Here is a 24,659-nt window from a genome sequence, read left to right on the forward strand (position 1 = left end):
TGACAAGGTCGGTGCTTCCATGTCCATAATCTGAGCAGACATTTTGTAACATTTTGACCAAATACATATTTCTCATTATTGTTTTGGCTGCTCCACGGTTGTCGTGGCTGGTTCTGCATGCAGCACTGGCTTTTCTAACAGATGTACCTCTGGAAATCTAACTGGAACAAAGGCGCTATCTTTCTTTCCATTCCAGAGTGGCCACACATATCTCGCAGTAAGATCAACTTGAGACTAGCCACTCAATCATTTCAGCTCCTTAAAGTTGAGAGGAAGGTACTTTTGCTCAAAAAAGCCTAATCTGATTCTCAACCTCTTTATTACTCACCTGATTTGTTGATAATCCCAGACGGGCAAGCAAAATGGCTGCCATTACAAAACTGATGGCACAGCATGGTAATAGAATTTGCTTGCACCTTTTTAAAGGATCCATTTTATTTTTATTTTTTTTGCACTTACTGAAAATAATTGCAGTTTTGATGCTGCATTACTGAATGGAATGCTAATTCTGCTTCTTCAGTTAGCAAATTAGGAGCTTTTAAAAATGTAAAACGCAAGAAGAGTGTGTGCATTAATTTGTCTGAGGTTTTGTGTATGGATTTGGTAAGAACTGTTGATAGATAGATAGCATTCCTTCAGTTATCAGTACTTTTATGCATTAACTATAAACCAAACATATTAAAAAAAGTAGTTAAGGTGTACATTTGCCATGGCCCTGGCCCCATGTTAAAATGTTGTAGACAGAAAAAAGCAAAATGTGGTTATCACTGATTTATTCACCAAGGACTTTGAAGCAAATAGACCTCCTTTAAGCCAAAGGAATTCCTCCACAAAAAATGTTGCCTATTTCTGGAAAGCAATCCCAGTATTTCTCATTCTGAAATTAGGCTAATAGGCACCAAAGTAGTTGTATTGCGTTTCTTGTCCAAAAATTGCATGCTTTGCCAGTGAAGCATTACATCGAGGTTATGTGCAAGAAAAACTAAGTGAACGAATCAGTCACTGCAGGGTAGCAAAGAAAGGTAACAGTGATGGATTTCTCTAAATGGCATTGTCTTTCCTTTGTTGCGGAAGCATGATGGATATCAACAATAAGTATGCTCTTTAGTCCTGACTGAGAGAGAGACATCTCATAAATCTTAAACTTAATTTTCTTTCAAGCACACATTTTAAAAGTTCTAAATACTGGACCAAACTTCAAAATAATTCTGTCTGAAATGGAAGAAATGTTTTCAAGTAATGACATGCTAAATACATCAACTGCGCTCTCTGCCTTGTAACACAGTGAAGACGCATTGTTTTGGGGTGTCTTTGACAAATGACAACAGCCTATCCCTCCAGTTATTAAAAATCTGGTTTCTCTCTCATATTCATCCTTACATGGCTACAGGCTTGAATACAATCCCAAGTAGTTCAATTATACCTTATTTCCCTGTACTTTTCTGGTGTCGTGTTTTGACATCTTGCTTCTTTTTTTTTTAATATAAATTCGACCTCAGGCTGTCTAAACACAACATTAGGATTAACATCTTGGCTTTGTGGCATCAAAAGAGGCTCCAATCTCACGGACTTAAAACTGAGATGTCTTCTGCGCTAAATCAGCCAGCGCTAATTTGTGTACCAACAGGTTGAGCCTTTTTAATAGCTGCCTGTCCAGACTGATTTAGAAATAATCACTCAAATATCAGCCACAAAATGATGAATCTGTGACTTCGAAGAAAGACTTGTATTTAAAAATGTGTTAAAAATGTGTGTGTGTGTGTGTGTGTGTACTTGCGCTGTAATAATTGCCATCCAAATATCTTACTGACACCACTCTTAATGACATGCTGCAGTGCCTTTGTTGCACTGTTGATCATCAGCTGCTGATTAGGTGTGACTGGCTGCAAGGCTAATATCACCGCTGAGCTGATCAATGTTTCGCAAAGGCACATAATCAACACCATGAAAAAGTATGATAATCATCGATGATTCATGAAGCCAGCGATGTTGATTGGTATCTAAAAATGACAATACAGATTGTCACAGCCCCTGACACCATATGTCCTTTTTGATACCTGAACTGACACCAAGGTCATTATGCTTTGCACCTTTTTGTTTTTTAATCATTGCTTGCACTGAATGCTACTGTTGGAAATGGATATTCATTCAAAAAGACGCATCACTTTAAGGGCACCCAGCTAGCCCCACTGAGCCAAGCGGCAAGCAAGTTTTACTGTATGCCGTCGTGTAGATTTTAGTGTTTTCTTCCATTTGTATGAAATAATTAAAAAGCAGCGCACGCTGTTATTTTTAAAAAATTTCCCACAAAGAAGCAGGCATTCAGACTGACTAAATCAGACAGGCCTTTTATTCTGCCAAATGAGGAATTAGTTTATGATTCAAGACACTACAGGGTAGAGCATGAAACACTGTAAAGCAATAACATGTCAGAGTATCTGCAGCAGTTAGCCTTACACGGCTGAACGTTAGATGAACTGCCTGCTGTTTGTCCAATCATCAGTGTACCTGCTCATTCTTTGTACGACAAAGAGTTCACACTGTGCTTTCTACCTAATTTCAGCAAAACAGATGTGGACATGATCAAATCAGACTGAAAGACCTTTGAACAAGCTTCTAAAGCGTGTTACTTTGTGCAGTCACGGTCCTGAAGATCCCAATCAGCATCAAACGGCTGCGATGTTTGTTTCTACCTGGCGGCTTTCCCTCCTTTCATTGTACCCTCTTAATATTCGAATTTTTTATGCGAGCACAAACACAGTGTCCTTGATGCTATACTGGGTAGTGATGTTGTTTGAATCTAGCTGCCCTGATTTCTTTATTTATTTTTCTTAATCCAATCACGGAACATGTTTGTTGATGTGATTTGGTTAATGCCAACAGTCTGATGCGCGGATTAGACAACTGTCTTTTCTGTACTCAAGTGATTTACCGTGTAATTAGTCATAACATTTCTAACTTTCTGTGTAACGTGATCAGATCAGATGACAGATTTCTCCCTCTGTGGCTCACTTTGAGGGAGGTCAGTCTTTCGAGGCTTTCGGCTTGGTGCTGGGATTTAGCAAAACGAGGCTACAAACTCTATTAGGAGAGATCATTTAAGCACTCCTATCAATGGCTGATGCATTGTATTGTCTAATGTACTAACATAAGTTATGTGTAAATCTGTTGTTAATGCATCACCTGCATTGCCTATTTGCGAATGATAAAATCACCTCATTAGGCTCACACTGCCATAAGTAATGCTAGATTTTAATTAAAAACAAGAGTTCAAAAACAATTTGCATGAGCTATTTACAGTATGATACATCTGCTTAAAAGAGCTGATGCAAATTCCTTTCTAATTGCAATATTTCTAGCATCACTTTTCTCGGTGTCGCTTGAAAACACTGTACTCATTGTCTCTTTGTTCCTTTATGGGAAGCAAAGAGGGCATGCATTGTAATGAATACAGCTCAGAATACATTTGTCTAAGCCTCTCAGTCTCCTGGACTTGCCCATCCAAAAATAAATCACACAAAGATGACAAAGTGTTGAGGAAACCGTGGATCAATAGCATGTTATGTCCATGACCCCCCCTCCTCTGTGGCTTTCTGATGGCTTACACATTTTTACTTTCATTTATTTTTCTTTTCTTTTTTGGGTGTGCAGGCGGGTGGGAGGGCGGGCGGGAGGGAGGGAGCTGGTCTAATGAAGTGTTAGTCTTTAAAAACAAACAAACAAACAACAACAAGAAAAAAAACAATGTGAGTTTATCTGCATGTTTGCTATGTGTCTACGCTGTGCTTTCAAGCTCAATTAATACTTCCAACTCACCCGTATAAATTCGTTGCATTGTTCTATGCCATAGAGAAAAGGACAAATTAAATACAACCTTGTGTGGTCTTTGTTTCTAGCCATGTACTGCAGTTGCTTCAAACATCCTGAAAACAGTATGTAATAAGCTTTTTGTTCTCAGAACATCATGTTTAAGCCTAGCTTTCATATGAACCTCTATTCTGTCCCATAGAATATGGAATGATCGGAGAGCATACAGTAAAAAGTCAGCGGCCAAGATCAGTTCATGACACAAAGGCCCTGCAGGAGCAAGCTGAATCTGCTAAATTTATGGCACAAACTGGTAATACAATAGTTATGTTTCTTGACTTTATTTTGTTAACTAAACTTAATTTCATCATGCATGCTCTCTCTTGTACTGCACCTTTTAAGTGGAAATGTTTTGCATTATTATTTTTCCTACTCATTCTCTATTGCTACATATGGACGAGGAAGAAAATTTCCCATTTCTCTAGGAGTATTTACTTTGAATATAGGACATAATTGGGTTTTGTGGGTCTGTTTGTTTTATTGTCACATAGTGAGTTGGCGAGTGGATTACTCATACAGTATATTCGGGGAACATTAATTAAACAGCAGTTTAAAACTACGGCCCAGATGTAGTTAATTATTTCCTCCAAGGCGTGATAAATTAAATGTCATTCGATGAAAAAACCCACCCTTTCGGCCAAATATGAAACACATACTTGGCAAAAGTTGAACTGATAGATGTTGCCCTTAGAGATAAAATGAACCTGTGTGGTTTCAGCAAGTGTAGCGAATTCAAAACTTAAATGATCTAAATTCATTATGGCTTTTACGATCCACCAGTTTTGGCATTTTTTTTTTTTAAATAAAATCAGAAAGTAGTAAAACAAGTTAGGTACAAATCCAAGCAAAATCTTTATTTTGCTTTCATTATTTTTTAAGTATCTTTTGCTTTAATGTAGCTAGACAACATTTGTTTTTAGTGGGTGGGTTTAGTTGTAGCTATTATTAAGTTTTTGGTTTTTTTATTTTAAGTTTTGGGAAATGTTTTATTTTTTTCATGTGTTGTTTCGTTTAAATTGCTGTCATTGTTTAAAAACTCCTTTCCTTTCATTGTCATTTTAATTTATGACGCACTGTACATGCATTCGCACCACTACTAACATATACTCATTAACATCTCTTCATTTTCCCCACGCTGTAGGTACGTTGTTTCCCTGTCGAGTTGCATCCGCTGTGCTTTTCTGTTTTCTCATTCTCACACAATTTACTCTCCCTGTACTGCCTCATTTAACAAATTGATCCACCTCTCAGTCTATTTTATGATCTACAAAATTAAGGGCAGGGTTAAGACCCCTATTTGGCTGAATCTATGTGTCCTTGTTACAACATGCTGTGAAACTACTTTAAATTCTGATATGATTTGATGACTTTCAATGACATAAATGTATTCAGAGCTGAAATTGAAAATATTTCGCTTTGTATTGAATTATCCCTCCAATGCATAAAGCCTCAAAGAAAATGAATTCTTCACCTGGATTTTAACATAATCGTAGAGCAATTATTCGGTGACTACACTCATGTGGGAATTTTATTGTCCACTCACTTGTCACCAAATTATTTATTCTTTTTCTTTCATTCTGGCTATCGTGGCTTTGGAAATCACCCCACTGCCTCATCATACTATGCAGCTTTATTTAGCATCTCATGGCTTTTTTGGGGTACCTTTTGTACCATTAAAATTGAAAGGCTCAATGCGGTTTCTTCCTTTTTATCCTTTAAGTTAACTCAGACATCTCCAAGTTAATGTAACAGCTATGGTCCTTTACCTCGCTAATCTGCTATACTTTCTGCTACGTATGATGATTTAATGATGATAAGTCTGCACGCGGAGTTAAGCAACTGCAAATTCTCCCTATAGATTTAAAGGCCTAGCCCATAAAGACAGACTCACATTCACATCCTGTGGCTTAAATACCACAGATTACACGTCCTTCTGGGCATCCACAATTTAAATTTAAGTGTACGGAAAACCTTCTGCTTTGAGCCACTCATGAAAATGGCTGTGATCTGTTGAATAAAATCAGCTAACTTTCTCATTTTCCTCCATCCCTGCGAGTTAACAACTTGAGCTAGATTAAAAAAGATTTTTTTTTTGAAGCCATTATCTAAAACACAGAATTTGCTCCAATGTTGTCAAGGAAACTAGATAGTTTGCTGCAGTGCAAGGAAATCCACATTTAAGACCCCTTTCTGAACTAACACCCATTAAATTCCATTTTTATTTTCTCAGATGTTGTCTTTTCTTGCATGCCACCATGAAATTTTGTTTTTGCTTATAGCGAATTTACTTTTTTAAAACATAATATTGAGTTCCACTGAAATGCATGACCTTTTTTTTTTTTTTCAATGAATTGAAAGCGATAGATGTAACCCTAGTGTCTACTGTTCATTTTTTCCAACCATAGCTGTACCTTTTCTGTGATCTTTGCATGAATTTGGTGTAAAAAGGCAGATTAATATACAAATTACTCCTACACTGGAGAGCCATTTGTTAATGCTACTACTCCCAGTGATTGCAGCCACAAAAACACTTTTATGCTGCCTGCAAATGGAATCACGAGTCAAAAGAATTAAGCTGCCAATTCAGTATTCATCAAAGATCACATAAAGGTAGAATAGACTGTATGCTAAATTTCTTCTTTAGGACCTGACCTCACCCCACCCCGACGTTACTCATGTTGGCTCCTCCCTCTTTTACTCAAACCTGCCCACATTGCCCCACCCCGCCCAGTATAAGCGGTATAAGCCCCAGGACCATACTACTGCATTTAACTAGTGTCACCCTTCTCCCACACAGGTGAATCAGGTGCAGAGGAGTGGTCCCAGTGGAGCTCATGCTCTGTAACATGCGGTCAAGGGTCGCAGGTGCGAACAAGAACATGTGTCTCACCATACGGAACACACTGCAGCGGCCCTTTAAGAGAATCAAGGGTTTGCAATAACACTGCCCCTTGTCCAGGTAGTGTTAGCCGCAGATTCTTGAATATTAATGTTTTGCACCTTTGTTGTTGATATGGGAGGAAATGTGTTGTTCTGTTTTAACAAATTTCTGAATGTGTCTATATTTCCAAATGTATGCAGTAATAATATAATGAATCTAATGCTTTGTTTCTTTGATGTTATTTTGTGAATGTTGTTTTTCTTTTTTCATTATCATTTTGAGTTTTCCATTTCATATAACTGTGAATCAATTCATCAGCATTGAAATGGTTTAATGACATGTGGATCCACATGGAGCCCGGGGAGCTGTAGATACTGATATATCGTCAGCTTCATTTTCTTGAAGGTCAACTGTGCATTTTAAAATAGCTTTCTTCAAACACCCTTTAAGGCATTTCTTCCTCAATCCATGATGGCATGGCAGATGAGTCACTGGCACTCAGGTATCAGCATCAGATTCTTTGCTGGCTGGTGATTGCAGCATGAAAATGTTTGTCAGAATGAATCTGGTAGAACAGCGTGTCACAAGTAACCCCTGTCAATTTTTATTTTTTTCTCCCTCTTTTTTTACTCCCACAAATAAGTTGATTTAGCTTTCGGGTTTAGTCAAAGTATCTGATGGCGATCATAAACACAGTGCATCCGAGACCGCAAACTCCTAAGTAATTATGGCCGATCAAAAACACTGCAAGCTGCATCCTCTGACATTCTGATTAGTGATGTATTATATCCTATTTTAGATAGAGTCTGTCTAAGTGGGAAGTTGGTGGTTTTCAAAAGGGTCATTCCTTTAGTACACGTCAACACTGAGAGACAGAAAGAGAATGAGTCATCATTATAAAAGAGCATCATTTCAGCCCTGATGTGACTCTTCAATGCCCAGTATTATTCAGTTCAGAAAGCATAAACCCTGCTGAATTATCACTGTGGTTCCAAAACTTTTTTCAAATAACAATGGAGAAAATCACCATAGAACTGTGCCTTGACACTTAGGGGAAAGTAAAGCAATTAGAAATTTACATTTTTAAAAGAGCAACAAGATAGAGATTCTAATTTGCTTTTCTAATTTTCACTTGTTTAATGAGTTTTTAGTTCAGACCGTATCAATGCACTCCTGCTGTGTTGTTAAATTGCTCTGACTATAATACTTGAAAGATGACGGATTTGCTGTTCTCTTACTTATACTTGAAATCTACCACTAGGATCAAAGAAGTTGTTTTACCAGGTCATCCTTAAAATACTTACATAGCACTAACTATACTTAGTTACCGTAGCAAACTGCTACAAAGAACTCCAGCCTGGCATGGGGCCACATGAAACACAGAGTATACATCTAATATTCTGTAAGGCAGACATATCGATTAGCTTTCTTTGCTCTCTGTGCTATGCCAAGCTTAGAAGAACACCTCCAAAATACATTATGCCTAAAGACACATCACTTCCAGTCAAAAGAAACCTTACCTTATAGTTGCCATGACTGAAAACAGCAACATCGTCTGTGAACGGCGTCCTGAGCTCTGCATCTTGGGATCAAGCATGCTGTTAGAAATCCTGGGCCTACATAAGTTGTGATGCCATACACAACATGATGGAATATGCCAAAATACAGCAACACATCTGCTGTATGAAATATCCCCTGGGTTGTAAAATGCTAGTCCTTTCACAAGCCAAGCAACAAAAACCCATGGCATTTTTCTGTTGAATCTTATTCGCTTTATTCTTAGTAGCACAGTCTACAGGAATTCTGATATCTGACATTTCTTCAGTTCAGGGTTTTCTACAGCACTAACATTCAGTGCATATTTAAGGTTACTGTTAGATTCTTAAACTGTAGCACACAATAAGATATTCATCAGAATAACATTTTTCCTTACATATAAGATAAAACCAGGAGGAAAGTACATATGTCTAAAATCTGATTCCATCCTGAATAAAAGTTGGCATCCTCTGTTTTTTGTAAACACTAATATTATTTCACCATCAGACATTTCACAATGTGAGGTTTGGTAAAATCATAAAGAGCTATACCTTTGACATTAAACCCCTCTGGCTTTCTGTTACTTAAGTTCAGTTAGCCGGCAAGCTTTGCAATGTAAATCCACAGGAAGGCTCTTTGATGCCATCCCTTTGAACACGAGAAGGAAGCATAAACTGTGCTACCTATCTGCATTGCTATGAAGTGTCACCCAAGGTAACAGGTTTATCTTCTTTTTTTTCTTTTTTTGTGTTGTCAATTTTTTTTTAGGAAGGATTATATTCTAAGTAAAGCTAGCTACATCATCAGGTCGGGGTTAATAATTTAAAGTTAGGTTGTTTAATGCCGCTCATACACTCCATAGCTGTCGCTAGCTGCTAGGTTTCCTGGTTTGGTTTGCAGGATATATTCACCTATGTTTAGCATGGGCACTGAGGACAATTACAATGGAATAAAAAATGAAGTGTGTAAAAATAGAAAAATAAGTGGAGAATAAGTAAAACACAGGTCAAAAACCTACACTTTAGAATCAGTACAAATATGTCAAGATTTTACATGCATGATAATGTATAAAATCTTGTTTAGACATTTTGGTTGACAGGTCTTTTTCTATGAAAAAACCCTCTGAATTTAACTGAATTACAGTGTGACAGATGCAAATCTACTCCACTACAGAAGCATTGATTGGGTTATCTGAAGCTACTTCAAACCACTCTGTATCAAAAGAGAAGGCACTCAGAAACAAAATAATAAATACTGTATGGTGACTACAGTTGGGTAAAAGGAGCTAGCTAGCAAGTTAAAAAGGTTAAACTTCACTGGAAAGCAATGAGAAGGCCACCCAAATCCCAGCTTACCTCAAATTAATGAAAACATTCTTGGCAAATGCAGTTGCTTTGTCCATCATCTTGTAGTGGTCCAGGAATTTCACCTCTAGCAGACCAATAGCATTGCTCATGGACATCCCTGTAAATCATGGCTGCAGTTCAGAGAAAAAGTACACAAAGGGACAGAATCCTATTCCATCTTTGCTAGCTGTGGTGACTGCAAGCTTTGAACTCGAATATTTCAAAGTAAAGGCTTCAGTCACCATGGGCCACTTAGCTAAGAGCATCAAAGTAGCGCCTAGAGGCACGGGCCGGGACAGACGGTAGCTTGCCTCATGGCGGACCATAGGCTTGATCCCAAGATCCAACTACTCTACAACTGATCCCGAGATCTAAAAATTTGTACTGCGGGGACTTTAAGCTTCTGCACAAGCTGTGGACAGCGACCCTTCTGAAGAGGATTTATCAAGCCCCAGCGGCCACTGTACAGCAGTCAGACATACATTACTAAGGTCTTAAGTCCTGTTTGTAGTCAAAAGATGATAAGACCACCAGATATGCTGTGTTTACAACAAACCTCTATTAATTGTGCGCATGCTAATTTGCAAGTGCAAGACATGAGAAATTCCTCCCACACTTCTGAAAATGTAGAGCCTAATCACGGCCACAGCACCGTCCAGCTACTGCAGGTTTCTGTTTAACATTTGCTTATTTAAAACATTGGAAGACACACTGAAGCTGAACGCTCATTTTCAATAGCCATCAGAGCTCACCAGAGCCTATACTGCAATGTCATATAGTATTATTTTTTAATATTATGATTTACTTTTGAAAGTGGCCACCTTTCCATTTCTCTCATGCAGAAAATAATCAAGTTAGGTAAGGGTGATATATTAGAGCATAAATATAAGTTTGAAGATTTATAGATAAAAACAGACATTGACTTTTTGGTAACAAACACAGTTTCAGTATTTTCTGGGTTTTATGCAATGCACTTAAAGTTAATGCTGGGCCTTAACTCTGTCAGTAAATGTACTTCAGTGCTGGCATCAAGCTGCCAACAGTTGCATCAGAAACTAATATCAGGGGTTAAACTTTTACATTTTTAAAGCAGTGTGTTCATCACTCCATATCTCTGTGTACATTTAGGAGCACTGCCAAGACAAGACAGGAGGTGTCTTACTTCTGTCTGCCTCTCAGATTTCCACATTTCCCTCTCCAAAGTAAAACGATGAGCCAATAGCAAATATTCTCCGCAGTTTTATGAAGACTCACCATCTGTCAACTAGAACCCAGTTAAGCTTACACACAAACCAAGATGCCAGAGGAATGCTGCCTTTTGCCAGCTATTGTTTTAAATTAATTGAAAAAAAAAGCAATTATAGTTTAAAAGTTGCACTTTTGTCAAGAAACATTGTGTTACATTAGAAATATCTATATTTAGAAGCATGTTTCAGTGGAATAAATGATCTGAATAGATAGATCGGAGGGTATTAGAGCATTCGTTTATGTCAAACTCACGGTTGACGTTGAATGCTAGATAGATAATCTCACTGATGTTGGCTTTAATGAGCAGCGGTGACAAAATGTTGTTCAAAAACAACATGCCACAGATTTATAATTCAAAAGGAAACAACATAACCTCCGCAACATCATAATGTTCAATACATTTTCCTTTTTTTAATTTATCCGTCTTTCCTGATATGTAGTCTAAATATTGCACACTTACTCTGAGGACTGGAAGCAGGCTATAGATTGTCTGTTTTGTGCATTACCATGATCAGTATGTTAGTGCAATGACAGCTGTCCAGAACCATTGTCAGCCCACATTATCTTGAAGGTCCCCTGCTATTAGATTCTCAGTCAACCAAGAAGATTCAACAGACTGTGACATTGTTAGACCTGCTGTTCCTGATGGTTACCTTGGTTTAGATAGTCTGGACTCTTATTGTTGGTGTTCTGCACGTCGAAACTCCCTTGTCAGAGATTGACATTTTTATTGTGTTCTACCTGTGCTACTGTATGGCGCGTTGTTAGAGGAGCAGCATTTGCTGTTATTGTGATAAATGTTTGGAGGAGACTGCAGCTTATGGCTGAGCTAGAGAATAGCCCCCACAATGTCTGTGTGCTCTGTGTTTTACTTACATTACTCTGTTGCTAATTCTTTTGATTGATTTTGTTTCATTTATGGCTCAGCGCAGTTCGGTGAGGCCTTTGTTTATGCTGTATCAGAGACAGAGACATTGATTAGGCCTGACGCCTTTTCTGTGCCCGCAGTACACGGTGTGTGGGAGGAGTGGTCACCGTGGAGCCTGTGCTCATTCACATGTGGCAGAGGTCACCGCACTAGGACTAGGATGTGCTCTCCTCCCCAGCATGGAGGCAGGGCTTGTGATGGACCTGAGACCCAGACTAAACTTTGCAACATAGCCCTTTGCCCAGGTATCATCTGTCTGCTCGCTTAATCTGTTAGAAATCATTTTATTAACAGTTATGAGTAAAGCATGGACTCGTTTAAAAGATCAGTTCTGTAAAATGCAATACACCTCACATATATTAGTCAGTGCAATATTTTAAAGGTAAGTAAAAAAAGAAAAGGGAATGGATGCAGACTCTGAGCTTACACAATAAAGCGGTTTAGGTAACCCTGTTGAGAAGGAATACTGTAATACTGACGTCAAAATCACTTACTCGCAGTTGCCTGTGAATGGTAAGCAGATTAGTGATGATGAGTTTCTCCACACAGTAAATGTTAGCTTTGCTGTCCTAGCAGACTCAGTGAAAACAACTCAATTTCAGATGCTTTCCCTCTTCCCTGACAAGAAGGTAGCGGCACTGTGTGCTTTGAACCTCTTAATAATATGAATCTTAATATGAAGCTACTCTTCCAATATCTGTTTTTTTTATGTCTTATTCTCTTTTGTCTCTGACTTTATTGGGAAATTCTAGTTGAAAAAACAAACAAAAAACAAAGCAGACACCCGACTGAAAGTCTGAGTCTTCAAATTTGACAAGTTGCCCTGTAAATTTTTGCATTTCACATAACATCTGTTTTATTGGCTTTCAGTATGAGAGAGAATAGTGATCTGAATATTTCCTCCCATTTCTGTCTGCCCTCCTTTTCCCTTCACTTGGGACATGCTTGTTGGGTTGTGGTTGGTGCCTCAGTGGACGGACAGTGGCAGGAGTGGAGCTCTTGGAGCGATTGCTCGGTGACCTGTGCCAATGGCACACAGCAGAGGACCAGGCAGTGCTCAGCAGCCGCCCATGGGGGATCTGAGTGTCGCGGTCACTGGGCAGAAAGCAGAGAGTGCCATAATCCTGACTGCACAGGTAAAAAATCCTGAGCCTCTTAATTCCATATCCGCTTTGATGTCTAAATTTGAAAACAACGATTCTAAACAGGGAAGAGAGAGAGAGACAAAAAAAAAAGCCAGCCCGTCCCATATTGTCATCATCATTATTACAGTCATTACCATGTAGCACAATCTATCGCCTTTAACTGAGCTATCTTACTCTCCCTGATGCGTACAGAGAAGCCCTGTAGCAAGAATCAAATCGGCATTGTAAGAATCAAGAGTAATGTTCAAGACCGTGCTCTATCAATTGGATTTGAAAAATCCAGTTAGATATACTGTATGCCTTTCACATAATTCTGGGTTAGCAGCCCGAACTGTCTGTCAACATCATAGATGCATTAGAGGCTCAAAGATGTCTGCTTAGAGGTCTCAATCAGGCTTTGAATTGTCTGATCATGTGAAGGGTCTGAGCACTCTCATAATCTCCTGATGCAAATGTAGCTGCAAAAACAGCTAGGTTTCTAGTCTGTAGCTCGCCGATATGTGTGTGTGGAGCATGGTTTCCTCTTTAGTTTTCAAAGTCATTACAAATGTTGTTTCAATAATCAGCCAGCCCTGTGGTCTGCCGGACCCCTAAAACAGAGGCAAATGCTTGCGAATGCGTATTTTTAATTTGTGCTTATGATAATGAAGAAGGTGATGCTGTTGTTTGCCGTTACAGTGAGAGAATGCATTATACAGTTTATTCATTTAATGAGGCCTATCTATTTAGCAAGTCCTACTTGTTTCCAAGGTGAGAGATCAATCATTAGTGAGAAACACAGCCACTATTTAACAAGTCAGCACAATGTCCATTAGTGCTGGAGGCACTGCTTTGACAAAGAGTTCAAGGCAAAAGCATCATTTTTTCTTTTTAGAACTAGCTAAATGCATGTTTGGCTAGTTCCTAGAAATTATGGTATTTTTTTAATGTAACTGAATAGATTAAAGTCTTTAAAAAAAGCCTAATAACTACAATAAATGCCTGTGCAGGTTTTTGAATCAATGCTATGTGTTTTCAAATGAAAACAATTTCTTCAGAACTGCTGGAACAATGAGCTCTTTGAAACACATGAGCATGCATCTGTTTGAAGAATCAGCTGCTTCATGTGCAGGCAAAGAAATCACTATTCACTGGGATTTGATCAATGTCTTGCAGATAGTTTCAGCCAACAGGTCATCGTGGTTTTTCCTGGTTTTTCTTGCTTCCAGTAGCAATCCCGACAGAGGTTAGTTGTAGGACATGATAAATGCCCGTATAAGTGAAGAAGGGGTAAGTGGAGGTTAGAATGAGCGGTGTGTGTTTCCTGCTCACACGGTGTTGTACCTTTCCATTCAGAAGGGCGTGTGATTTACTACATCGCTGAAGGGGAGCATCTGTTTTTTTGTCTAACGCAGAGTTTAACAGTGTTCATTACAAGGGCATAAATCGTACCTCTGGGTTTGGAAACGTCAGCATAAATGTGTGTGTGTGTGTGTGTGTGTGGTTTTATTTGTTTTTTTAATATCGTCAAAACGATGTGAATAATCATTTTCTTTAGCCATAAAATACACACACCCCTGATTATTACAGGTGATATTGTTCATTTGTGAAATACTGCCAAGAAATTACGTTTTCAAACTAAAAGCATGAGTAGCAAAATATATAAATGTAATCAAAAGCTAAAGATATCACACACTAAATAAAGACATTTTTATAGCTGTTTCTTTTTAGTTGATCTTCTGCTGTTTTTTTTTTTAAGTAGTTGTTGTATTTGTAATAGTGTCGGTTTCTAACTAGAAATGATTCCATTTTAGCTAATGGCCAGTGGAATCCTTGGGGTCCGTGGAGTGGCTGCTCAAAGTCTTGCGACGGTGGATGGCAGAGGCGTGCTCGGGTGTGTCAGGGGGCAGCGGTGACTGGGCAACAGTGTGATGGGAGCGGAGAAGAAGTCAGAAAGTGCAGTGACCAGCGGTGTCCAGGTGAGTCAGAGCATAATAAGACTTAAGTCTGAGTGGCCACAGAGAAGCTGAATGAAAGTGAGGAGATAATTATCTCTGTGCACTGACTGACATGTCTTGTTATAAGAGATCAGTTAAAACTGAGTCTGAAGAGGGGGTGCAGATTAGCAGAGGTGGATGACTGAAATAAATGAAGAAATTGAAATCATGGTGACGGACATACCGAGAAATTGAAGTATCATCAAAGCTTAAAGTACGGTTTTCAAAATAATCTCCTTTGAAGTAGAGTCTTAAACATGAAGTCACGTAATACTTCTATTCTCTGAAGTAAAGGAAGCAGTGTTCCACAAAAACGTTAAAAACGTTTTTTCCATTATTATAATTAAGAAGTACCTTCCCTCATAAAGACTGAGGCATGTGAAGAGGGTAAATTTTATTATAATCCATAAATGCATTCTCAGACTCTCTGAAACTATACAGCTTTGATCTCCTATATTTCCATACCTCTTAATATGCAGCATGAAGAAATTGTTGCATCATATTGGAAAGACTAAAAAGCTTTTAGCATTGATGTAGTAATGTTTGTATCACTTTGCACTCCAGCACCTTATGAAATTTGTCCTGAGGACTATGCAGTGTCAATGGTGTGGAGACGAACCCCTTCAGGAGAACTCGCCTTCAATAGATGTCCCCCTAATGCCACAGGTGAGGACAGAAGCTACATCATATATTTGTGTATTTTCTTTTTTTAAAATATGAGACTTAGTTGTGTTGCTTTATAGCAACAATGTTCCTGGTTTGAACCGCTTGTGGAGTATGCACGGTCTCCTTTGGCTCTGACTTCTACTCACAGTCCAAAGACATGCATGTTAGGTGAGCTGGTGTTTCTAAATTGGCTGTAGGTGTGAATGAGAGAGTGTGTGGTTGTCTGACTTGGCATTGGCCTGTTCAGGGCATGCTTCTCGCTCAAAGTTAGCCAAGTAAGGCTCCCCTGGATAAGTGGTTAAGAAAATGGATGGATGTAGTAAATGGTGAAAATAAAAGCCGAGTTGCCTCAGGTCTTCTTTCAGTTTGACACTGAACATTTCATTGTTGGCAGCAGTTCCAACACTAGTAAACAAGCTTTAATCTGTGATGTTAGATCTCCTTTTTGATTTCACAGGGAAAATATTGTGGGATTTATAGAATTTAGGTTCATTTTGCCACCCACCTCGGCATGGTCAGGAAGTCAAATGCACGGCAAACTCGGGTTGCCTGGAGCAATGTGCATTGATTTGACTTGCAAACAAGTGGCAGTGCAAATTCAAGCAAGCGAACTAATGAAAAAATAATTATTAAACTGTAAGCACTACTGGCAAATGAATGGAACTTGTCTGCAGAGACACAACCCTTGATTTACTTATTTTTTCCACTCAAATTTTCTGGAAATTTAAGATAGCAATCCTGCATGACAAAAAGGTGCAAAAAGACAGACGAAATTACAAATTTTATATTGTACAAATAAGCATTTTACTAAAAAAAAAAAAAAAAAGAATACACTGCAATAAAGCTTCTGCTGTAATCACTTTGAATGACATTTTGTAATTAGATGTTCATTTTATTATCACTAGTTTAATTGTCCTTATAGAATGAAGCTTTATTGGTAAGTGTACTCATCTTGTTAAAATCCTATTACTTATCCTCATTCCCCCAAGGGAAAAAAACATATTGGATTCCATCCAATTTAAAATAACAAGACAAGACTTTTCATACATGTATCAGCGCAATTTTGCCACTTCATAAGGTGCAATGCTTGCTGGCCCTAAATGTCGAAGTTCGCCTGCACACTCTCCGGATAGTTGATAAAAGCTCTTCTTTCCATTTCCACATGCGGTGATGTAATTTATGACTGCACCGTCAATACACTGCCTGTGCACTGGATGGGGAAAAAAAACGTGATTCTGAGGGCATTGTTAAAGAAAAGCACACTGATGTCTGTTTTCAGACAATAAGCAGAGGCTTTAATGCGTGCATGGAGAGGAGAGCAATTGAAGTTCTGTAACAGATTGAGACTAACTCTGAGCTATTGAAAAGAAGAAAAAGGAGGGGGAAGCTGGGAGAGGATAAAAAAGGGATGCGGCCTCTGATAAATCTGCTGTGATACAGGTTACCTTTGCTCTTGCTGAAGGTCAGTTTGCTAACAGCAGACAGACATCGGCGCAGTGGAGGGCTGTCGTGTGTAGAAAGTTGCATGTGGGTTTGACACAGTAAGCTGTTGCAAAATGCAAAACAGTCTGGCGTTCCTAAAATTACATTTCGTCCCCGACCATAAAATGGCTAACTTGCAAACTAGATGTAGTAGCAAACACACTGTCATTCACAGATGGCTCACCTGCGGCAAAGTTACGCAGAGTAAGATTTAGTAGCATGACATTAGCTTTCTGGCTTGACATTAGTTTTATGGCTAATAACTGTTTGGCACCACTAAGCTATTTCCAGCTTGCGGTGAGGGATTGTGTGTATGTGTGTGTGTGTGTTTATTTGTGTGATGTTGGAAATGCGACACCTTTCTGACCTTTACTAAGAATTTCATTTACACCAAGCGTTGTCTTTATGTGCTAAGTTCGGGTCAGACAAGGCGAGGCTCTATATTCTGCTTTAATGAGCTTTCTTATATTCGCGTGAGCTGCGACACAGAAGATTAATTCAGACCACGTGTTATTTTCTTACATGCAGCTAATTTGGATGCAGTTTCAGATGTGAGCACGCTGTCGCTGCTGCCTGTACTAGGTCAGCACTCTGGGCTGAGTTCTTTGTAACTGCCAGTGTTGGTGGACTTCAAGTTCAAGTCTTCAAGTTCAAGATGTGCTATTGGTACCGTATGTGCAGTACATCTTGAACCCAAAGTGATGTTATCAGGGATGCTATTTCACTTTGCCAAAGAACTGGGTTATACTATAACAGTCTCATAATAAAAAGGTAAAAATCCAGCTAGCAGACATATTTCATGTTTAAGTATAGTGCATCCTCCCTGTCAAAGCTAGCACAGAGGACTGGGAAAAAGATGGTGATAGACAATAGGTCAGGGCAGGTCAAGTTTATCTCTAAAGCCATTAATCACAGTTCTAGAGTCAGCAGGTTTCGGGGAGCATACATTAAGAAACCATAAATGAAAACAACTCTTCAAAGCCTTTGCCCTGGAATTAGATCAAGGTCAGACTCAAACCTTTAGTGAATTTCCTCACTGATAGTCTCATCCTTCCTGGACAGCCTGATACGAAATGGCAGAGGTAAACAAAGATGAAATATTGATCAGAGAAGGTAACTGAAATGTCTGAAGTGGGCAACACGAATGCAGTGTGACGGCACGGGTGAAACATCCGAATGTGTTAGGGGGCTTCAGCACCTACTCACCCATAGCGCCTGTCGTCATCAAGGTCATCACAGAAAGAGCGCTGGGTGCAGGGGCGTCCGCACCGACTTGGTCATCGGCGATGACAACTGCCACCGGAGGCAAGAATGGGGGGAAAAGCGAGACACGTATGGCACATGAATTTGTTCGCAGTATAGCAGCCAAGCAAAAAATGTCCCCAAACTGGTAAACATGCGAGCTACATTTACATCTACTTTTAGATGCAGAGTGTGCTGAAGCACAATGAAAACTGTAAGATTTTGAGCTTCCATTGCCCATTTATCATAGTCTGGTCCTTCATTAAATAAAGGTGTATGGTTTAATTTGTTTCAGAACAAAAGCAATTTAACAATTAGGTACAACAACAAGGTATTGTTAATGACACAAGATCAGCTACAGCATTAAAGCCATCTGCCAAATCTTGTATAGGTCCACCTCGTGCTAGAAAAACAGCTCTGACCCAGTGACGTTTGCACACAGAACCCTGGAAGCATCATTTAGTGCACGTGATACCGGCAGTAGATCTTTTGAGTACCATGGGTTACTTATTAGGCTTGTTTAGGCTTGTTCCCAAGCATATTCAGGGCGAGTGGGAGGCCGGGCCAGTGCCTTGGGCTCTTTGTTGTGAGCAGATTTTGCAGTACAGCGTTGAGCATTGTCCTGCCGAGGAAGGCAGCTGATGCCGGGGAGTGCCGTTGCCACGGGGGTGTGTGCTTGGCCTGAAACAACGTTTAGATAGGTTGTAGCGTCAAAGGAACACCCACATGAATGCCAGGACCCTAAGTTTCCAAGCAAAACATTGCATTTGTATGAATGGATCGGCGTTATTTGCTAAACCTGCCAGTGGCTGCTCGGTGCAATAAATCCTTTGAGTTTGATTTATATGCCGTTTCTATTCCCGCTAAGACCTGAAGGTACTAGTTACTTTGGCGGAAGATGTTTTGCATTCAAAAGTTCATGTACTGTTATTTATGTGCCCGTGTAATGAGAGCCCCAAATCTCAATTATCAATTAAAGTTCAAGTCATCCAACTGAAAGTGGGAGCAATTAAAGCAGCAACACCACAGGCTATTAAACAAACTCTTCACAGGTTAATGCAGAGAAAATTATCCAGCCGTCTCCAGCAAATAAATTAGACACCACCCTTCACTGGGGAAGGTATTCATTTTTTTATTTGTTAGTTCTACCTTTTCATAATATTAATGGCAGCCATTTCAATCCAAGACGTTTTACTTGTCATATATTCCAGAAACATTTTTTTTAAAGAATGTAAGGGATTTTTTTGTTCTTTTTCACCACCGGATGGTAACCACAGAAATGTTGTTCAAAGCCTCTTTTTAACATTGTCTCGTTTCCAACTCCTCAGCTGGTAAACACTGTTTTAGTATTCCGTCTCGGTGAGGATCACTTGAATAAAAATTCTCTTTTAATGGCACCCAAGTCGAGAGCGCTGTCAAACCAGACAGCGACAGGTCAGCGCCTCAGTGGAGTGCAGCCTTGGTTTTGATCAAGCACATCTCCACTGACCTATATTTCATACTCAACTTACTCCACGTACATCACTGATGATGCAAGGACAGATGACAGATTGGGGCAGAATTACAGCGAAGGCCTCGAGTTTGTGTCTCTAACCCTATTTGATCCCACTAGCAACCCGTTTCAAAGCCAAGGCAGATTGATATCTAATTATATATCTGTACAATATAAACTTCATTTAAAAATAGATCAGTTTGGGAGAAATTCAGTTCACAAAACTGGCAAAAGAAAGACTTACAAATGAATCAGTGTCTATCTCTCAACACTGACCATTTATTAAGCTTCTTTTACTCTTGTTTTGCTGTTTGCATACGGTGGCTTCAGGAGTGCATCTTTCCTGAGCAAGTAAGGTGTGCTTATGGACATATTTATATAAAGTGCAAGTCTGCTATTAGGTTTTATTTTTGCACACTTATAAACCACAATCGAGAGCTCCCCTTTTTCAAACTTAAAATTAGGTTATTTAAATAAAAGATGAGCTCCAGTGCAGGGATTTTACATTAAAATGATTTTGGCCTTGGGTAATTTGTGTCTTTGAGGACTGCTGAAATCACATTAAAATTGCAACATCATACAGTATATTAATAATATAAACACAGGCTACCGGTGACCAAAACATTACCTCTCTTGCTGTTTAACTCCTGCTTCGTGTCTATACGTGGACAAAATTCACATCACTGAGCAACCTCAATGCTTATCAATTTCAAGCAGTTCTTGAATTTGACCTCTTCTTATTGCTCTGTGCCTTTTTGGCAATTCCCACTCAAAGAACCCAACCTTTCTCAGCTTACAGTGACCTTTTGGAATGTCAGAGCCAAAACACTGAAGTGAATGCCTAATTTCTAGGTCTCAAACCATCATAAAACAGACTTTTTACTATCTTTTTGATAAAAATTCAGAGCGAGCATTCTTTTGATTGCTGGCATCCTTAACAGTAGATAGAGTGGTAGAGATTGTGAAGCAAAACTCTAAACCACCCAGGTGAAACCCGCTTTGAGGGACACAAAGGCTCAGCCCAGTGTAAAGCACTGGGCCTCTCCTGCTGCCCCCTGGGTTGTCTCATGGTGATGCATGGTTGCTCCCGGCACACAGCGAGCGTGCACTCTCGGCTTCAGTGGATATCACCAAGTAGTAGCTGTGGAGAAGGTGGGCGTGTGTGTGTGTGTGTGTGTGTGGGGGGGGTGTTTGTGATTTCTCTTTGTCTGTGTGTGTTAGTGTGCGAAAGTCAGAGAGAGAGCACGGAGGAGAACAAGAGATAGTGAAGGTTTTATGTGAAGCCCGGATGCCAGGGGAAATGTTTTGTGCTGTGGGAGTTTTCCTCAGGATGTCAAGCACCTGTTTTGGAGCGGTGGGGTGATGTGTGAAGTGCACTCCACCAGGTCGACAGCTGGGAAGGTGTGATGTTGGACCCCTATGTAGGATGTGCGTGGCCGTGTGGGTGGATATTGGGTAGTTCTGCTATTTCAGGATTACTGTTTATATGCCTGACAGCTATCACAGCTGAGTTGCTGCATGTTTGAATAAGCGACTGCAAGTTGTATTAGCCGGGCACGCAGAGCATATATTAAAAGGCACGGGACTGTGTCGTTTGGCATAATATTAAACCATTTCTGTTCAAATACTGTAATACTTTCCTTCCATAAACCTTTCTTTATTGCCTTCTCTAACGAGCGGGTTACATCAAATTTTGATGGTGAATGACGGACAAAGAGGAAAAGATAAGACTCTCATTAAAAGTATTAATATTATTCTCTTTCCTTTTTGTCTCTCTCCCCTCCTCTCATATCCAACTAATCCCACTCTACCCCTTCAATCTGCCTTTCTTTGCCCCACCGTTGGTCTTAACTCCACCTACCCCCCCACCTCTTCTGCGCCTGCTCATCTTCTCATCCCTCCCTCGCCAATCCTCCTCTCCAAATCTGTCGCTGTCTCCTTCCTCCTCTACAGGCACCACTAGTCGACGCTGCTCTTTGGATCACCGCGGTATGGCCTTCTGGGAGCAGCCCAGCTATGCTCGATGCATAACAAATGAATTCAGATACTTGCAGCAATCAGTAGGTGCAAAGTCAGCTCCCTCTCACAGCCTCTGTTTCCAATGCACCATAAATTACCTCCCCAGTGTCCCCCTCCCAATTCTCATCACAATGTAGCCAAAAAGATTAACCACTTCCAATAGAGGAGCAAATTTAAGCACACATTTTTTTCCTTTTTTTCCCTCCCTGATGTCCTTCAGCTGCTGAATTTAGAGTTCCAGGCATGTTCTCGTCTGTGTTTCTAAATAAATTACAATATTGATGATATCGCGGTTACAATATATGTTGCTCCTCGGTTACTCGTCACTTGCACTTTGCTATGTTTTGGTAAATAGGATCCACTGCAACAACTTGCAATATTTTGTTCATTTAAAATAAGACTTGCAGCATGAAGAAAAAAGTAAATAAGTAAATAAATAAATAACAGTTAGGGAAACTCAGTGAAACGGTATTTTCAGTTTAATAGAATCATATCTTTCCCTCAAGAGAACCTTTTGTGAATTCTCTCTTTTTTTCTTTCTTTTGTCGTCTGATGAGACTTTTTAATCACACAAAAAGCAGTTTTCATTGAAGCCCGAGTGCATTTTATTGCACTATTTCGAGTACTTTTGCTTTAGTAGGTTTGCCTTCAGCCTGAAAACACAGAAGCGCTTCCACTAGAATAGGTAATTTTGGTAACCCTCCATCACTGTTAAAAATAAAATAATTCAGAAGAGCTGAGATAGCACATATAGCGCTGCACCTGTGAACGTGTATTTATGGACGTAAACCCTGTGCAATGATGTGAGATGTCATTTCACTCTGCAATTTCTGCCTAAATGTGTGTCTTCTGCTCCAGTTAACTCTTTTATTCGTATTGGCTCATTTCAAAACATCCGCGAGGCAGAATACATTTCAGGCCTGGCGTAGATATAAGTGTCACATAAAGGGCCTTAGAGAGTAGAGTCTTTCTTCCTGATTTTTTGCACCCCATTTAATCTAAATGTGTAGCTTAGCGTGTATCTTGCGAACTCAACAGAGGACACCGATGCCCCAAGTTCTGTCCTCTCCTGTTTTTGGAGGTTCAGGGGCACCTTGCCAAGGGCCAGAGGATGCTGGCGGGGGATGGGATGTCCCAGGTCACAAAAAACCTGCTGGATCTCACCCAGAGGAGGAACTTCTATGCTGGTGACCTCCTGTCTTCAGTAGAGATCCTTCGCAATGTGACAGAGACCTTCAAGAGAGCCAGCTATGAGCCGTCATCCGATGACGTGCAAGTAAGTGGACGCTGGCTTCATTTGAACATGTGGACATGAATCTTTGTGAAGTATGCAAGGATGCCATGCCGTTACTTAGGTAACATAAATGTTTTATCATTTTGGGTACCAGAGCTATAATGTGTAATGTGAGAAAAATGAATTCTATTGTGTGTGAAATAGCACAAACACCCAGGGCTCTATTGTATCAGGAGATCTACTCCACATCCTAAGCTGTTTCATCTCATCATGTTGGGCTTGACTGCAGTCTTGATCCTCTTTATGTCAATAGGATGATGGAGATTATAGCAAAAGCCCCACCTCCATCACCAATAAGACAATTTATGCTCCCAGGGCTGTGCCAATTTCAAAGCCACCCTTCACAGGCCTCTTTATTCTGTCCAGCATGCATACATGTTAGGTTTTTTTATATATATATGTGGTTGTTTTGCTGCGTGTGCATGTGTGAATGGTTGTGCTATATATGTGTGCAATTTTTTTTTGCTAATTGAGAATAAAATAATTGTTATTATGTGATGCCAAAAGCATACTGTAACAGCATACTACTGTAGTTTATTCGTGAGGTTTCAGGTTTTGTCTGTGTTTGTTACTTCTGGATAAAGTCATGAGTAACAGCTCCAGGAAATTAGAAAAATGCGAGACTTGTCCATCAGCTCTTTGCTGTATAGAAATAGTAATAATTTCTCCTTTATTAGCAGGAAAGTTCAGTTATTTAAATACCAGCCACACAGTTCTCTGCTTACTGATAAGCTCGGTCAGATATTAAATCTGAAATATAGCCGTAGTGTTTGGCATTGTGCTGTTTTCTAGGTTTCAGGTAACTCAAAGCACATAAAGAAAGGCAAAAACAAACAAGCTGTCCTACTTAGGTGATTACAAAACTCTGATCTAATTCAATTAAAAAAAAGAAAAATTCAACTCAATTAATCATGCACCTCCGAAGTGTGGTGATATTTGGACTACAAACTGTCAGAGATGCTCTTTTCTTTAGTTTTCTGTTGGTTTAGTCCACTTTTATCAACAGTTTCCTCTTGATGTAAGGCGCATGGTCCTTTTAATATTCTGCAAAACCCCAAATGTTTTGTCCATGGATGGATACAAAGATGCCATTCATCCGTTTTCCTACCGTAGAAAACCTATGAAATGAGGAAAATGTCCTATCTCTGGTTATTAGGAGCGTGTGTGGGCAGACAGGAGAGCAGTCAGCCAGCCCAACCCCTCCGTGTGTCTCTGCGCTAATGCAGTGTTAAAGTGGGCACATTACCACCAGAGGGAGCATAAGCATTCAAGTAGAAAACAAGATAGCCTGTGTCAAGAGAGAGAGCCACTCCCTCAGGCATATTGTAGACCAAACGAAATAACAAGGCTAAAGATCAGACAGGGGTCCTATTACGACTGCAGGCATGCACCCCAAGCAGTCCCGCTCTCCACTGCTGAAGAAGACAATCCACACAGCTGCTCAAACATTCCCTTTCATCTTTTTTTTTTTCTGAATGCAGCTTGTGCTTTTCTCCTGTAGCATTAAGTGTTTGCTGCAAGCTGCAGGAGGTCCAAG

General features: G+C 39.7%; 1 protein-coding gene across 5 annotated transcripts in view; it reads left to right on the forward strand.

Moving 5' to 3' along the window:
* The window catches only part of adgrb3 (adhesion G protein-coupled receptor B3), a 117,271-nt gene that overhangs the window by 47,971 nt on the left and 44,641 nt on the right, over positions 1-24,659 (forward strand). For 2 of the 5 annotated variants that reach the window (XM_004555977.5, XM_004555979.4), the window contains exons 3-10: positions 4,010-4,120; positions 6,665-6,826; positions 11,887-12,051; positions 12,778-12,942; positions 14,745-14,909; positions 15,492-15,593; positions 21,763-21,869; positions 22,910-23,104. In XM_004555977.5, the coding sequence (XP_004556034.1) occupies positions 4,010-4,120; positions 6,665-6,826; positions 11,887-12,051; positions 12,778-12,942; positions 14,745-14,909; positions 15,492-15,593; positions 21,763-21,869; positions 22,910-23,104 (1,172 nt within the window). The remainder of the gene's footprint in view (positions 1-4,009; positions 4,121-6,664; positions 6,827-11,886; positions 12,052-12,777; positions 12,943-14,744; positions 14,910-15,491; positions 15,594-21,762; positions 21,870-22,909; positions 23,105-24,659) is intronic. The other 3 variants (XM_004555978.4, XM_004555981.4, XM_004555983.5) reach the window with 3 other exon arrangements.

The sequence above is a fragment of the Maylandia zebra genome, linkage group LG13 (assembly GCF_041146795.1).
Source record: "Maylandia zebra isolate NMK-2024a linkage group LG13, Mzebra_GT3a, whole genome shotgun sequence".
NCBI lineage: Eukaryota > Metazoa > Chordata > Actinopteri > Cichliformes > Cichlidae > Maylandia > Maylandia zebra.